Source organism: Dreissena polymorpha, chromosome 3 (genome assembly GCF_020536995.1).
Source record: "Dreissena polymorpha isolate Duluth1 chromosome 3, UMN_Dpol_1.0, whole genome shotgun sequence".
In the NCBI taxonomy this organism is placed as follows: Eukaryota; Metazoa; Mollusca; class Bivalvia; order Myida; family Dreissenidae; genus Dreissena; species Dreissena polymorpha.
The window spans coordinates 48,448,136-48,464,564 of record NC_068357.1 but is presented as its reverse complement, the minus strand read 5'-3'; the positions used below and the strand labels follow the sequence as shown (position 1 = coordinate 48,464,564).

The following is a 16,429-nucleotide window of genomic DNA, read 5'->3' as shown; positions in this document are numbered from 1 at the left end:
TGTTCAGGCCACAATTAAAATATTGTTGGTTTGCCCTTTACCGACCCTAAATTTTACAGGTGGGTAGGTAGGTAGGAAAATTATTTTATTTTATTTGAGAAATTATATTTTTAATACACAAATAGTCTATGAATATTTAAAACACTTTTATTAAAGCACTGTTGCAGTGTACGAAGCCCTATGTAGCTTAACATTATCTTGTTTGCTGTTTCTTGCATATATTAATATCAAATGCATGCTTGTGTGTTATTTATTACATCAAATATTTGTTCATTATATGATTTTAATTGCTCAAATGCATTTGTAATTATTTAACAGCCAGACAGCTTTTATTTTTAACTTAAACCTTTCCCTCAAATTGGGCTTAATTAGCATGCAACAAGCATTGAAGGAGTGTAGAAAGACAGCCCAAAGCCTTTAATGGAAAAATTCAGACGTGGCGAAAGACCATCACATTTTACAGGCCAGACTTGCCTACCAGGAGAAACAATTCACAGGCCTGTTGAAGTTTTTACAGGCCTCAATTTTAAGTGTTTGACCGGTTAGTGCATAGTCTCAGCATGGAAAAGTAAATTCATAAAAGTGCAAACTGAACACTATTATAAATCATTATTTCTTCTTGAATGCTCTGAGCTTTTATGAGTACATACGTACAGCTCAGAGGGTCAATAGCTGGGAGTTGTATTATTGCAACTAACATAAGCATGAAAACTTGATTTGGGGAAATAAATTCTGGATCTGGATAGGTACGTTGCAGGACCTTTCGGTGTAGGCGCAACAGGGGGAGAGGGTGGTTAGTCCCACTGTAGGACAGTGGGTGTTAGTTTCAGTTTGTGGATATACTAACGCTTTAAACATATATACTTGAGTGTTGTCGATGTATTTAGCTAAGAGACATTAATAAATTAAATAAGTTTACCTTTACATATCCATTTCACTAACATGCCATTACAGTAAACTGTTCAGTGTGGCAAACATAATAAAGCAGAATATGCACATGAATCTGATTAAACACAGATCCACTTGCATATAAATCAAATCATGTTTGTCTTTTTTTTTTTATTTTGCATTTTCGACAAAAAAAATCCTGTAACTTTTAGATGTATTTTTCTTTGCGAGTAGACTGCATTCCAATTTTCAAACACTTCATCACTTGTTCTGTGACATTCCACAGGTGGTTAGCGTGTGGCTATGATATTAATTAGTGAAAACATCATTTTGAATGATAAATAATCATATTATAACGAAAAATTAACTTTTCTGAAAAAAAATATTTCACTATCAAATATATATATAACAAGGTATGCAACTCAAAATCAGCCCAAAACGGGGTGCATCGCTTTGAACAGCCATATCTTCATCAATTTTGCAGCGATTTTCACGATCTCGGTCTTATTCAACGCAGAAATGAATTTCCTTTCTGGAAGTGTATATGTCTTGCAATATTTTTACAAATGCTGGGTCAACTTTTAAGAAATAACACGATACACAACACGCATGACCCAGTTGACAGTGATCATGCTGTCTTTAAGACTGAAATCTTCACGGAGTAAAGGGCAACTTCCCTATAAAGTTCATGTAGTTCGATACCATAATTCAATAAAACGTATGAAAAAACATTATTACCGTTCTTGTCGTTACATTCTGCATCAAGACTAACTGTCCAGCGCCGTTTGAAACCTTTGTTTACATACATTTCAACTAACTGACATTTTAAACATACGAGTGATTTCATTGGTCCAATGCGGAGGTGTGTCTTTACAACTGGAGATTTCATTCATAAAGAATACATGATCACTGTCAACTGGGTCATCCGTGTTGTGTATCGTGTTATTTCTTAAAAGTTGACCCAGCATTTGTAAAAATATTGCAAGACATATACATTTCCAGAAAGGAAATTAATTTCTGCGTTGAATAAGACCGAGATCGTGAAAATCGCTGCAAAATTGATGAAGATATGGCTGTTCAAAGCGATGCACCCCGTTTTGGGCTGATTTTGAGTTGCATACCTTGTTATATATATATTTGATAGTGAAATATATTTTTTTCAGAAAAGTTAATTTTTCGTTATAATATGATTATTTATCATTCAAAATGATGTTTTCACTAATTAATAGCATAGCCACACGCTAACCACCTGTGTGACATTCAGTTCATACATTTGCAAAAAAAAGAGAGTTTTATTTGTATCTAAAACCTATGCTCAATCGTAGAATGACACGCTCTTTTCATTAATCGATACTAATTATATGATGTCTGTTGTAAATTCGATAGTTATTTGTTCTCGCTGAGCATCGTTATTTCTTTTAATTGTCGGCCATCTTGGATCACGTTAACAACATGTGTACAACGAACGTAAACTCGTATATGTACGACTACTTTCGCGAACCAATGGTTAAGTATGATGTCGTTCGGCCATTTTCACGGAACACCGCCGATCGCGATGCTGGTTATAGACGCTTGCATTACTGTCTATTCTGGGGCGTATGAAATTCCAACCATCGGAGCGACCTAGATCGGTCAGGGGCGATAATAATAGACAGGGATATAAAAACACGCATGAATAAATATTGCTTTCGGCTCTTTTGTCATCGTCGAAAAAAACGAAAATAAAAAAAATAAGTTTTCAGAAATCGCAATAAAATTTTTTGGGTCGGGGGGTTAAAAGTGGGTCGGTCGGTAAAGGGCAAACAAACTCAATTTTAATTTAGGCCTCAGCTAGGTGTTTTCTTGCGTTTAGGAAAGAGCCATTGCTTGAGAGTGTTATCCCTAGGTAGTGGTAACGGTCAGTTATGTCTATGGGATGGATGCCTAGTGTGAAATGAAAGTTTTGAAGTTGTCTAGCACCGAAGATTATAATTTTAGTTTTGCTGAGGTTTATTTTTAAATGCCAATTCTCGCAGTAATCATGGAAAATGTTTAAGCTATTTTGGAAGTCAGTTTTTGAGTCAGAAATGATAACAGTGTCATCAGCATAAAGTAATATAAGTAGTTTTAGCCACAAAGTTAGGTCTTCAGGATTTGTAAGTTCTATGCCGTTTGAGCCTTGGAGGTGCATATGTGTTTGCAGATCATTAAGGAAGAGGGAAAATAGGAGAGGGGACAGGTTTTCACCTTGTCTTACGCCAATTTCTGATATGAATGGTTCAGATATGTTACCGTTAAGTGAGATACTAGATTTGATATTGCTATACATGTTTTGAACTAAAGTGAGAAATTTACCTGTTATATTTTGTTTGATTAGTTTGTGCCAGAGGCCAGTACGCCAGACTTTATCGAAGGCTTGGGAGAAGTCAATAAATGCGCAGTAAAGTTTTTGTTTCTTTTTTTTCATTAATTCAATTAGTGAGTGAAGTGTAAATATGTGATCAGAGCAGGAATAGCCTTTTCTAAAGCCAGCTTGATTTTCATCTAAGATATTGTTTTCATTTAAGAACTTAGTTAGTCTGTTGTTAAGTATTGAAGTAAAAAGTTTGCCAAGACAGCTGAGGATAGTTATGGGTCTGTAGTTACTAGGATCTTTAGGGTCACCTTTGTTTTTAAATATGGGTATTATAATTCCATTGAGCCAACTTTGTGGGATGAACCCGGTTTCAAGTATGTAGTTAAATAGTTTGCAATAAACAGGCATAAGTAGATGTTTTGTGGACTTTATGTATTCGTTAAGAATGTTGTCAAATGGGCTAGGAGTTTTTGAGTTTTTAAGGTTTGAAATACATTTTTCTATTTCTTCTTTGGTGATTGTGGAATTAAGTGTGGTGCTTGTATAATGTGATTGGTCGTTTGTGTCATTGAAACGGTTGTCATTGATAGTGTTTGTATTTAGTTCTTTGAAGTGTTCCTGTAATTCTTCTAGAGTTGGTGTAGTTGTGATTTTTGATTTTGGTTTTAGTTTGTTAAGATATGACCAATATTGTTTGGGGTTTTTGTCGGACATTGATCGAAGTTTGTTTGACATGTTTTGTTTGTTTGCATTAATATGGTGGTTCATTGTTTGTTTGTATTTTTTGCTGGCGTTCGTCATTTCTTTTTTGTTAAATGTGGTTTTGTTGCTATTATAAATTTTTTTGGCAGTGTGATACTTTTTGCGTGCTTTGAAACATTGAGGACCAAACCATGGTTTATTGTTAGCTGAATGGTTATTTTGAAAATGTGTTTTATTTTCAGGGAAGGTGCTGGTGGATGCTTGATGGAAGACTGATTGCAGCTCATAATGACAAACTTCAAAATATGCCAAAATCTGTGAAAAGGCCCCTTTAACATTGTTTGTTCACATCTTGTCATTCTACATAGCGGACGAAGGGTAAAAGAAACAAACGTAAACAAACAGTATACTAACTGGGCCAGAACGTGTGAGAAAGCAAAAACCGGGTTAATTTTCAGTTGGCTGTTTTGTTTGTATAGAAGTCACTGCAAACGTCTCATCACCCCGATAAGAGATAGTAATAACGCGATTCGAGAGAGTAAAAACGGGCTATAACAAAATAACAGCAACAAATCGTTTGCAGATTTATGCGACTCATTTCGCCGATGTCATTATTAACTGACGGTTTGTTGTGACTGTGCACTGTGTTGTTTTGACCGAATTTAATAACAGATTAAACGCAGATCAAACGACATGGTAAATACAAATAAGATTTTACTGGAAGTTGACAACGGCGCTTTTGTGTACAGGTCTGACGACTTGATTAACTAATGTAGTATAAACAAATATAACGACAACAACAGAACTCTTCAAATTATTAAATCGGTTAATATTGTCAATTTACCAAAACGTGAAAAGGTCCCTTTAATGCCTTCAGACTTGCAAATTGAATGAGTTCAATACACTGTCAGATCTTACATCATGAATAACTTACAGGTTGCCTGTTAGCCTGGGGCCAGTAGATTTAAGCCCAGGAAACTCAATTTCAAAAGTCGGTTTCAGTTTTGCTAAAAACCAGGGCAACTAGCTTTTTCAAAGCTAGAAACAATTCAATCTAATTAAGCATAGAATACAAATTGGCGACTATGGATAAATTAGACCTGGGAAATGATTCAATTTGGGCTCACAACAAGAAATGATGCATTAAAAGTCTGTCATTTCGGCAAAATGTTTCCTCGATAATTTAAAGAAAATAAATTAAGTATTATATACACATAACACAACATGCATACGATTCTGGGCTTGTTATTCTTTAGCAAGGCAACCAAAATTATAAAGATGGTTGCCAGTGCAGCAACCAATTGCGAAAATAAAGAGACTTATTGTTGTTATTTTGTCTTAAGTTATCTCTATTCATAAATATGAGGATAAACAGTGCATCCACATCTCGACCTGTGCTTTAAGACAAACTCTTTATCCATTTTAATGGGTTGTATTCATTTCAAACTTGCGATACAAAAGGCTATAACATAATTTTGAAAATTGAGTTGCGCTCGTAATATACCTACGATTCAATATACTTGATTTTACCGCGTACTATTTTCGTTGAAAAAGAGGTATGGTAAGTACATCATGTACGGTTTTCCGTTGGAGTCACTAGTTGTTTCGCATCGTCGACCTCTGGATTACAAGGGCATGAGCGTGATAACATTATACGAAGAAGCTATCTCACGATTCGAAAACACAAGATCACGATGCGAGAAAGCAAATAACGATACGAGTTCGCAATAGTGCGTAAATTATACGAAACTGGCGTTGCGCATGCCTTTTGTAGATTGCAGTATGCACTTAGAGTCAAAGGCTATGTGTTATATTTAAGAACTTTTCCTTGTTATGAAATTAATTCGAATTGCTGCAATTTTTAATTTCACAATGTGTAGTCATGCTAGATTAACTCACGTACTGTCAAGACGGCTACAAATCACTTATACACAAGTGTATTTTATACATCATGTTAAGCACAGTTTGAAAACTATACTAACTTGCGGAGTTTGATCAAGAAGATGGCAGGTTCGAAAAACAGTGCATCATTAAACAATCCGGAAATACACACTCCGTAGATGTATTGTATTGTATCAATACTGTCAATGGCAATAATGCTGATGCGCTTATCTATGCTGCAAGATAGATGCTGATGCTAACGACGACTACGACGATGACGATGATGATGATGATGATGATGATGATGATGTTGATGATGATGATGATGGTGGTGGTGGTGGTGGTGGTGGTGATGGTGGTGGTGGTGGTGGTGATGGTGATGATAATGATGATAATGATGATGATGATGAGGAGGAGGAGGAGAAGGACAAGGAGAGGGAGAATGAGGATGAGGATGATGAGCATCATGGTGATAATGATGATGAGGAGGAGGAGGATAATTATTAGGAGAATGAGGAGCAAGAGGAGAAGAAGGAGGATGATGGTGAGGAGGAGGAGGAAGAGGAGGAGGAGGATGGTGAGGAGGATGAAGATGAGGATGGTGATGAGTATGGTGATGATCGATTCAATTATTATTGTCTCTTAAGTTTCAATAATTAACTCAGTACTGCTTTATGCACTCAATCATGCCATTTTTGACATTTAAAAACAATTCATAAATCTTCAAATTACAACATTGGGCCACGCGTTATGCAAATTGTTATAAATACACGTGCATTCAAGTTTAGCGTGCAAGCCATGCAGTATATATCATTTTTCCGAGAAAATCCGAACGATAAAGAGAATTTCCCGGTACTTATGCGCTTCCACGAATCTCATGATGACGATAAGCGGTGTTTTAAGTACATACCAATGTTTCATAATTATGCCTCAGGTCTACGTTGGTACGGACAGCAAAATAAGCTTTAACAGGATTCCCAGCGAACCAGGAAATCAGGGAAACCTGGAAAAAGACTTTCACTTTTTCCAGTCAGGGTGTTTTGGAAAAAGTTTCTGAAATCAGGGAAAATTCAAGGATTATATATATACATAGTGCCAGTTACGCGGTCTTGGTACTGTTGATCTTGTTACTGTTTAGAAACTTTGAATTACTTAACGATATGTTCCAATTATTGTTGCAAAACAAACATTAAATGAAAATAAATGAAAGGACGAAGAAATGAAGGCGAGGAAAGGATGGCTGTGAGGGGAGATGGGAGGCCATTGCTTTAAAAGTACATAAATATAATACGTGTTATTGTCTGCAACTGCTATTTATTGAGGGAGTCTAAAACAAGAAATAGGTCGAAATTATGCTCCTGGAATTTTTTTCCATCAGGGAAATACCAGGCAATTTTGTTCGTACAAAAAGCTAGGAACTCTGTTTAAGGCGATTAAAAAATTGTGAATGTGGATATGGCTATATTAATTGGAGTAGATGGTGAGTGCAAATGCCCCTTTAAAACGTGCTTATTATCAAGACTGTTGTTTAACATGTTTTCCAATGTCAAGCCATAAGCGACATTTTAAGTTATGGAACACCAGTTATTCTTGAGCAAAATGCAACGACAGTCACATTGCAGTTGCAGCAATACAAAATGGAGTTTAATCGTATATACTAGTATTTTTGTAATGCCCCGTTTTAAGACTGGGCTTTAACACTTTTAAACCATTTGATATTAAAGTGCAAATGCAAATACACGTTTAAACAAAACACCAAATTAATTGAAATCTTTTTCACATGCAATTTTAGTTTAAAGCCTATTTATTTAAGCTCAATGTTATCGACAGCAGTAGTCTTATTGAAAAGAAGCTATAAAGTCAGTTTCCTGGATGGAAACTCTACTGAGTGTTTTTTAAAGGGATCTGAAGAACGCTGCAATACGGATCGAATCCCTGACTGCTAAAAGGACATCAATTCCACTACCGCTTGGGGACTTTAAAATATTTTGGAGATGCGGGGGATTGAACCCCGGGCCTATCACATGCAAAGCGAGCGCTCTACCACTGAGCTACATCCCCACAGAACATATTGGATAATAGATTGTTAAATATACCGGAACGATGCTATGTGTGCATTTATCCTTCAAATTAAAATGATAAACATATATAGTTACGATAATTTTGTTTTAAAGTACACAGTCCACTTCTATTTGATATCGCATTGGCCATGCCACTCAAATAATTGTAATAAGGTTAATATTTATAAGAAAGACATTGATTAAATGAAAGGCTTATTTCAGATTATTATCGCATGTTTGCAACCATTAAGAAAACTGTATTTAATATATAACACGATTGAATGCATACACATTTGCATACTTAAACATAAAAGCATATTTAACCTTTTTAAAAAGCAAATAATGACAATCCAATTTGCGTTCCTTGGCAAGATTTCAATTCTACTCTTGCGATAGTATCTACGATTCTCGCCAAGCTTGTTTGGATAGAGCATTGTATAGCATACTCGTAATTTTCGGAAATGAAGTTATAACCGATATTATTTTCTTGAAGTATTTCTAATCAAGTACATCTTGTTTCTGTCCTGGAATTATATCCATTCAACCATAAAAATGTATTGCAAGCGATAATACGTATACTAGTCAAAGACTTTATAACTACTTAAAGGGGGTATTTCTTGCATAATAAGCGACAAAATTTGCCGACCTCTAAACATTCCGCTTTATGTAGACATTTGGTTTTACGTGTAGTGCTAGTCATAAAATGCATCACCATTGTCAAACAACACATAATCAAAACCAACGTCATACAGTTAAATGAAGTTGTCAAAACTCAAAAGTGCATAAGCGCGAGTGCATGTTTTGTCGAATTCATCACAACAAATGAAATACGTCCAACCTTTATCATTTTACTGTATGAACGATTGGCAAAGCGGACCATCGCACCTCGGTCGGTCGGCCTTATTTACCTTTCGTTTGGGGCGTTTAACGCAGTTAATGAGTCATACGAGCATTTTCGATGGCACTTCCCCTTGAATCGTGAAATAAACATACATTAGTGCATGATAAGTCGGAAATAGTTTCAACTGCACGAAAAGTTCAGAATTATCGCAAACCGTCTAGCTGTGCCCAATAACCGCAGTCCAAACGAATGGTCGGCGTAGAATGAGTACGCTGAGCAGTCCATAGACAAGTAAAAGCAAATATAAGTATGACTAGCAATATTTCGGTCACTGAGTGCTTTATATGTGTCTGCTAGTGTGTTATGACGACGAAATGTGTGTTGGCTACAGTGCAATCTGGAATGTGCTAGTGAGTGTAAAAATAGTGCGGCTTGTATGAATGAGCCGCAGTCTGGGAAAACAGGGCTTAATGCAAGTGCATAAAGTTTCGTCCCATTTTAGTCTGTGTAGACTTATCAGGGAATACACTATTCGTTTTAAGAAAATCTTTTCGAAACGAAAAGCCATTCCATGCGGATAGTGCCAATTTACGCACATGCATTAAGATCTGTTTTCCTAAAGCGCGGCTAAAATAGTAATTGAAGGTCAATCCTGGTTCTGAGGTTATATGTTCAGAAAGGCAAAATTATGTAAACATTATATATCGACACATAGACACGTTGTTTCAAACCATGTTAAAAGCTATTGTGTAGTTCTAACGCGTGATTTAAATTAATTTGATTGATATTGTTTTTATTTTTTTTATACCGCATTTATATAGCGCCCTTTTTATACTCGAGATGTGCGTTCAAAGGCGCTTTACAGTTGTTCCCTGATCACTGGGTCATAAGTCGTCCGTTAACATATTGTATATGCAGTCAGGATATGGGTCGGAGGGAGGGGATACATATGAAGATACGCACAAATAAGTAATATTTCGGTCAAATGAAGATACCTCAATATAAATACTTACGGTCTTATCGAGGAAACAAATAACGATACAATATTCCATTGTGAATATCATCTCATAGTATATCTACTTCTAGTGCTAAATTCTAACAAAGCCCTACCTGTTTTGCAGAAGTTTCGAACATGTACTGATTAAATAACTCATGTATTAGCTCGTCTTATATTTGTTTTGATATTCGCCGGCTTCTTTGTGTATATTATTACCCATAAACCAGTTGATTTAAACGCAAAGTTAGCGCGATATATGAAGAAACGGTGACACAATTGAGAAAGGCTATGTACGTGCCCCGTGAGTTATAAAACCGTATACGATAAGAAAAATACGTATGAAGCGTCCTCAAAAATAAACCGTCGTACCTTAAACTAACCTCGAAATTCAGCAATTACGTAATTTGCGTTCTTCATTTTAAACCGTACGAGTACATTAATGTAATATTCGCAATCCTCAATTTAAACAGTACGAGTTCAATTTTGTTGTTTGATATTTTTAATGGCCTTCATTGTTGGACGTTTAACACGTGTTTGCTCAAAATGATGTAACATAAAACAATTGTGATCAATCTGGCCAGGACCATTTTCGTAGTAAAAAAGCTACTGTTTAACCCATGTATGCCTAGTAGACTCTCCCATCCTTCTAAATTGGATCAATTTATTTCCAAAGTTAGGGATGTCTAGTATACTTATTTCTATATTTAGAATATTTCTTACAGAAATTCCTTTAAGCAAACAGCGTAGACCCAGATGAGACGCCGCATCATGCGGCGTCTCATCTGGGTTTTCGCTGTTTGCCTATGCCTGTTTTCTAGACGCTATGCATAAATGGGTTAAGGTCTCTTTTTTGAATGCGAGATCTTGATTTTGGTGTATGTATGCATCGTGTCGGGTAGTGTTTCATTTTAAACTTTATGTGAACTTTGTTTGTTTACATGCTTTCACTTCGCATCACAAACAAAAGGTTAACGAACCGGAAAACGTAAACGAAGATTTCACTTAACGTTCACCGTTGTCTGGACGACCGTTGTGGCACCAACGGTGACCAAGCAACCAGTTCTCTCCATTCCTCTCGTCTATCGGATTGTCTCAAGGCTTCGCTAACGGTGAAAAAGACTAACTCGGTTAAAAGCAACGCATGTTTATGACCGTTGTTTGTTTTCAACCTTCACCGTGTTTGACCACATCCTTCTTAACAGCGTTGGTCTACACTGTTTGCTTAAAGGAATTTCTGTAAGAATTGTTCTAAATATAGAAATAAATATACTAGACATCCCTAATTTGGGAAATAAATTGATCCAATTTAGAAGGATGGGAGAGTCCACTGGGCATAAATGGGTTAAATTTGCTCGGCTTATCCCAGTTACTGACTTCACAACAACACGATATGATATAGAGCAGGTCTGTAAATCGTCATTCATGCCCCGTGTTAAGCATCAATTAATATATTGACGAATTTAAATGGCTGTATCAGTCACAGTAAAATGGAATTAGAACTTGTAAGTGGGATCGTGGTCAAGACAAAAAAATGTGCAAAATTGATGGTTCAAACGTCAATAAACAAGTCATTTTTTATCAGACTTGTCAGTTTACATAACCACTAAACTTTCTAATGAAATGAATATGTTCATCTCTCTTTTAATAATACTATGTTTACTACTATTGTAATTGTATATAGTAAGTTGTGATCATGTATGGTATCTATATGGCGCTATAACACCGTTTACCTTCGAAGAATTAACCTTCAAGGAAATAAGGTTTTAAAAGATAATTACAACATTTTCGGTTTCGGCTAACGCGATAGACGCGTCCCATTTCTAGATTCGGTTTCTATTTTCGATACAGATATTGGTTTCATGTTTTTGTGTACGAATATGAAACATACTTTAATGACCAAACCAAAGTTTAACTCTATTGCTATCGTGTATTTTAACTTCGTGAAAATTGCAATTTTAATAAAATGCAAAAAAATAATCATATGCTGGCATGTAACAGTCGGTAAATACCCTTCACGGATTTTTTTTCTATTATTGGCAACATATGCAGTTACTATGTTTATTGCCTATTAAACAAAGCGTTTCTTGATTTATAGATACATCGTCATGATTGTCATTTGTCAAAACAAAACAACGCAGTTAATGCATTTCAATGCGCTTAATAATGTTAAATGGATTTCTAACAATATGATACAAGTTTTGTAGTGCATAACTTATTTCGTCAGGCAGTCACATTGTCCGTAACGTTTTCCTTCGAAATTTGATTGCAATGTATTGCCATAACTTTGAACAATCTGCAAGCTTTATCGCTGAAAATGTATGTTCATATTTTATATATTACATGTCCTAGATTAAAGTATAGATACTTCAATTTTTACGAGTAATAGTTATCACATTCTGTGTTCGACAATAAATTAAAAGCATGCTCCAATCTTTTATCGATTAATGTACTGTATAACCCGACGTTGCGGTCGCATTGTTCTTTATGCAATGTCTGCAATCTTAAATCAAGAGTCTATTCAGCGGTTGAATGCGTTTAAATATTAGTCGGCTTTGTTCAAGAATTTGAGCAATGTTTGGAATGCAATGACAAAAAACAACAGTTGGTAACGTTTAATATGATTTTATCAAATTGAACAACCCGGGAATGATATAAAACATGAATATTCACATGCAAAACTATATTCATATTATGAAGGTATGCACAAATAAGACATAAGATTTAAAAGAATTGTTCAAGCAAGTTTCGTTAAAATACAGAACAATTAATAGGCTTTTATGTTACTTTAATTAACTATAAACTCTTTAATGCACAATATCCTAAAGTAAGCTGTAATATGACTACTGTCAAAAAATCATAACCACATGATTTACATCACTCGAATAAGCATGGAAGAGGCACGAGTTTGTAGAGCAAGTACAACTAGTATGACAGTCGTACGGTTTAACAATACAATAGTAATCCCGGCGAAATGAGTCAGTGTTATATCTTTTACGCACACAGTGTCAAGTATAGCAAGCGGTTCGACACATAATACCAAGAAACTAGGTTTCTCATGAGAACCTAGGTTCTCAGAATGAGAACCTAGGTTCTCGCTTGAAGATTGCACATGGCTTCAAGAACCCAAGTTTTCAAATGGAAACCTAGGTTTTCGTGAGAACCTAGGTTCTCATTTGAAAACCTAGGTTCTCATAAGAACCTAGGTTCTCATTCTGAGAACCTAGGTTGTCATGAGAAACATAGTTTCTTGGGATTATGCGTCGAACCGCTTGCCATAGTCAAGTACAAACAGCGACCGTATGACAGTTCGTGATCACGTTGCAAAAGTGATGATCTGTGGACGTGTGAAGCACTCGTGATATAAGTCCCAGATACTGTCATGTGCGCAAAATCAACCAATAGTCACACCAGATAACTGTTTCAATGCAAACGATTCACATTCGTACTAACAAACCAAGACTCCAGAAGTATGTTTTGGATAATAATGATGTTGAGATTCCTTCATGATACTAGTAATATGAACTCAACGTCTACCCTATAGTCATTTCGACGTCACTTTGCCTCTGCGTTGCTTCGAACGGTTTTGCGATGAGCTTGTTCGGTGAACCATCCATTTTCTCAGATGCTGTCGGTTGCATCAAATGTTGGTAAATAATTTTTCCCTGCAGCTTACAAGAGCAATCGAAGTATGTCAAATCATCTCATAATGCAGATCCCACACGCATAATGCCATCTGTTGCCAATATTGACTAGCAACAGCTGCCGTTTGTGGTTGTGCTGAAATGGGTTGGGCTACCCTGAAAAAGAAAACGGTGAAAAACACATTAGTTTTCATTGACATTGATTATTAAATGTTATTAATTCAAAAGTTAATGTACTTAAGCAAGGAAGATTAAAAGTCAAATCAAAACCAGACCAAATGTTAAGAAAGAAACATATTTGAAACCTACCGTTTAATGTCTGCCTGGTGACAGGTCATTGTCAACCAATGCTGTTGTTGAAATTACTCTCATTATCGCAAGGCCAAGTGGTCAACAAGACGCAGGTAAGATCGGTGATGAAGGGCGTCTTTTTCCTGTTGACCTTCGCAAGACTTTGGAGGGTCTTTTCTGGGATGTTGACTACTCTTATGTCGTTCTCCCAGCAATAGGCCTCGATCAACTTCTTCTGAATTTGCGCCGAGATGTCATTGCCTTGCTCTTCTGGCAAGATGCACAAGTCAACCAGCTCCGGGGAACTAGGAACATAAACGATTAATTCACATTAAGGATAACGACAAGACAGCTCTTGAATACATCGACATTTTAAACACCTATCGAAATGAACCGAAATTATGTAAACGTTATATTTGAAACACCAATTATAAAAGTATTGAAATTAAATTGAAGCAAATACAAATAATAATAGATACACACCTAAATGTGGAAACTACAAATTATAAGAGATAAACACCTTTATAATCAGCCATACAATCAAGAAATACTTACTGCTCGAGAAAGCTGGCGCACTTGAAGACCCCCTGAATGCATTTCGCCTCTCTCACCGCCTGCGATATAACCCCCTCTAAGTCATGCACTACTTCATCACATGACCTGTAACACAGAACGAGTACAACATGGTTTGTTACAGCCTCTTTCTGTTTTCTCTCTGGAAGTCATTCAGTGCCCAAGATTACCAATAAAATCCTTAGTTCTTACAACATGATCAAATGCTTTTCATCGGTCGATTTAAATTTTGTACCAGTTTATGGTTTCATCTAACAGTTCTTTAGTTATATTTATTGATAATAACAAACTTTGCTTAATCATCACGATAAGATTGATTATATAATTGTATCATATAATAAAATAAAATACAAGTTTAAATAAAATTGAAAGCAAATGCTTACATTTCACTGCCAGATCCAGATTCCTCAGATATATTCCTGATGTAAGATTTCATTGTCACAATAATCCTTTTATATAAACGTTGCACATATAAAAACGATAAACTCAATAATGTGGCGTAAAGTTGTTGCCGGTGTCTTGCCTTTGATATGTCGTAAATGTCTGCGCTCGCGAGCTTTATACTTATGACCTGAACGAGGGCAGTTACCGTGTTTTCATTGGTTGTTCCGACGTAAACAAAGCCACGCGGTTCGTTCGACTGTTTTGGTTCGCTGTATAGTTAGTTTTATAATGAACGGCCGTTGTCGCTATCGAGTGCAACGTTCTACTTTTCAATATAATAATTTTAAGATTGGATTGTATATAAACATATAAAGCAGTTTCTTGGTACTTTAGTGGGACTGTTTGGACGAATATGAAATATACCCAGCAAAATCTCTGTATGCCTTGGGTGCATCATAAATAATAACTTAAAGGCAGATATTGATTATGCAATTTGTTATTCTTTCCTGAAAGTTCGAGAAACATTTCGGACAAAGAATCAATACACAATTTATATAATGGCGTCTAATTTACATAATATATATTACGGATATATGCTTTATAATTAAAATGTTTAATATCAATAATGTTTGAGCTGTTGCAGGTTTGAAAGATAATATTTGAATATTCGAGGCAATGACCTCTAGCGCATTGGTTCAATTTAAGGCAAGCACATTAAAACCAACGACCAATAGCTTGGGGTTTTATTTACACGGATTTGATGCCTAAGACTTCCACTGTTCCATGTTCGACGACATGTGATTCATATGACATTTAAATATAGTTCATCTGTGGGTTCATGTGGTTATTGAAGCTGATGTTTGTTCCACTTTCGCCGTACTAGTCGCTTTGAATGACCGATATATAAGGTCCTCTTATCCATTGGCCTTTGTCGGTGTTTGCACAGTCATGATCGAAAACTCCGCAGAAACAGCCACTGCTGAGAATTGCACGTTTTTTTAAAAAAAAAAAAACCTGTATCATTCTACTGATGATTACTGTTGTTATGTGAGAAATGTGTTTATGTTTTCTTAAATTAATAAACATTTCTCCTGTTTTAGAGGATTTGGTACTAATATGGGGTGTGGTCAAAACATTCCAATTTCCAATTACAGTTGTTCAAAGTCTTTGGGAGTTGCTTTTTTTATGTTTGTTTTATTTGTAGATTTGCAGTCGACCCGAGCTCTGTGAATAACAGATGTGAACCCAGTAATACATTAACGAGTTCTGCATCTGATGGCTGGCAATTTTCCGTACCTTTTTGACCCTTCAGACAAGGAATGAACTATGTATTTGTCATTTCAATGTACCTTGGTTGTGCTATTGTCTTGCAAGTGTTTCCATTTCTGTCGCTCCATGATGACTAATATCCTTGTGTATTTGACAGTTCTGTGAATAACAGATGTGAACCCAGTAATACATTAACGAGTTCTGCATCTGATTGCTGGCAATATTCCGTACCTTTTTGACCCTTCAGACAAGGAATGAACTATGTATTTGTCATTTCAATGTACCTTGGTTGTGCTATTGTCTTGCAAGTGTTTCCATTTCTGTCGCTCCATGATGACTTATACCCTTGTGTTTTGACAGCGTGAGTTAGGTTTGAATCGCTTATTTAGGAGTTGTTTGATTTTCAGCTGTGCTTTTGTCATTCGTTCGACTTTCATCTGTGTTTCGTTACTAGTATACTAACACAGTGCCCAGTTGAACTTTTTGACAAGCAGTACGTTTCGAATTTACATTACTGTTATGCAAAGAATTGTAGAAAAAGTCCTCCTATTGTTTAAATGTTGCTGT

General features: G+C 35.9%; 1 protein-coding gene and 1 non-coding gene across 2 annotated transcripts; both read right to left on the bottom strand.

Moving 5' to 3' along the window:
* Positions 1 to 7,795: 7,795 nt before the first annotated feature.
* On the bottom strand, positions 7,796 to 7,867 carry Trnaa-ugc (transfer RNA alanine (anticodon UGC)). The gene has a single exon. It is a non-coding gene; the product is annotated as a tRNA-Ala (tRNA).
* Positions 7,868 to 12,304: 4,437 nt separating this feature from the next.
* LOC127873193 (growth arrest and DNA damage-inducible protein GADD45 alpha-like) lies at positions 12,305 to 14,736 on the bottom strand. The gene is made up of 4 exons (XM_052416937.1): positions 14,593 to 14,736; positions 14,192 to 14,296; positions 13,655 to 13,941; positions 12,305 to 13,501 (listed from the first exon to the last, which is right to left on the bottom strand). The coding sequence occupies exons 1-3, from the start codon at positions 14,643 to 14,645 to the stop codon at positions 13,686 to 13,688; spliced, it is 414 nt and encodes a 137-aa protein (XP_052272897.1). The 5' UTR covers positions 14,646 to 14,736; the 3' UTR covers positions 12,305 to 13,501; positions 13,655 to 13,685.
* Positions 14,737 to 16,429: the final 1,693 nt, after the last annotated feature.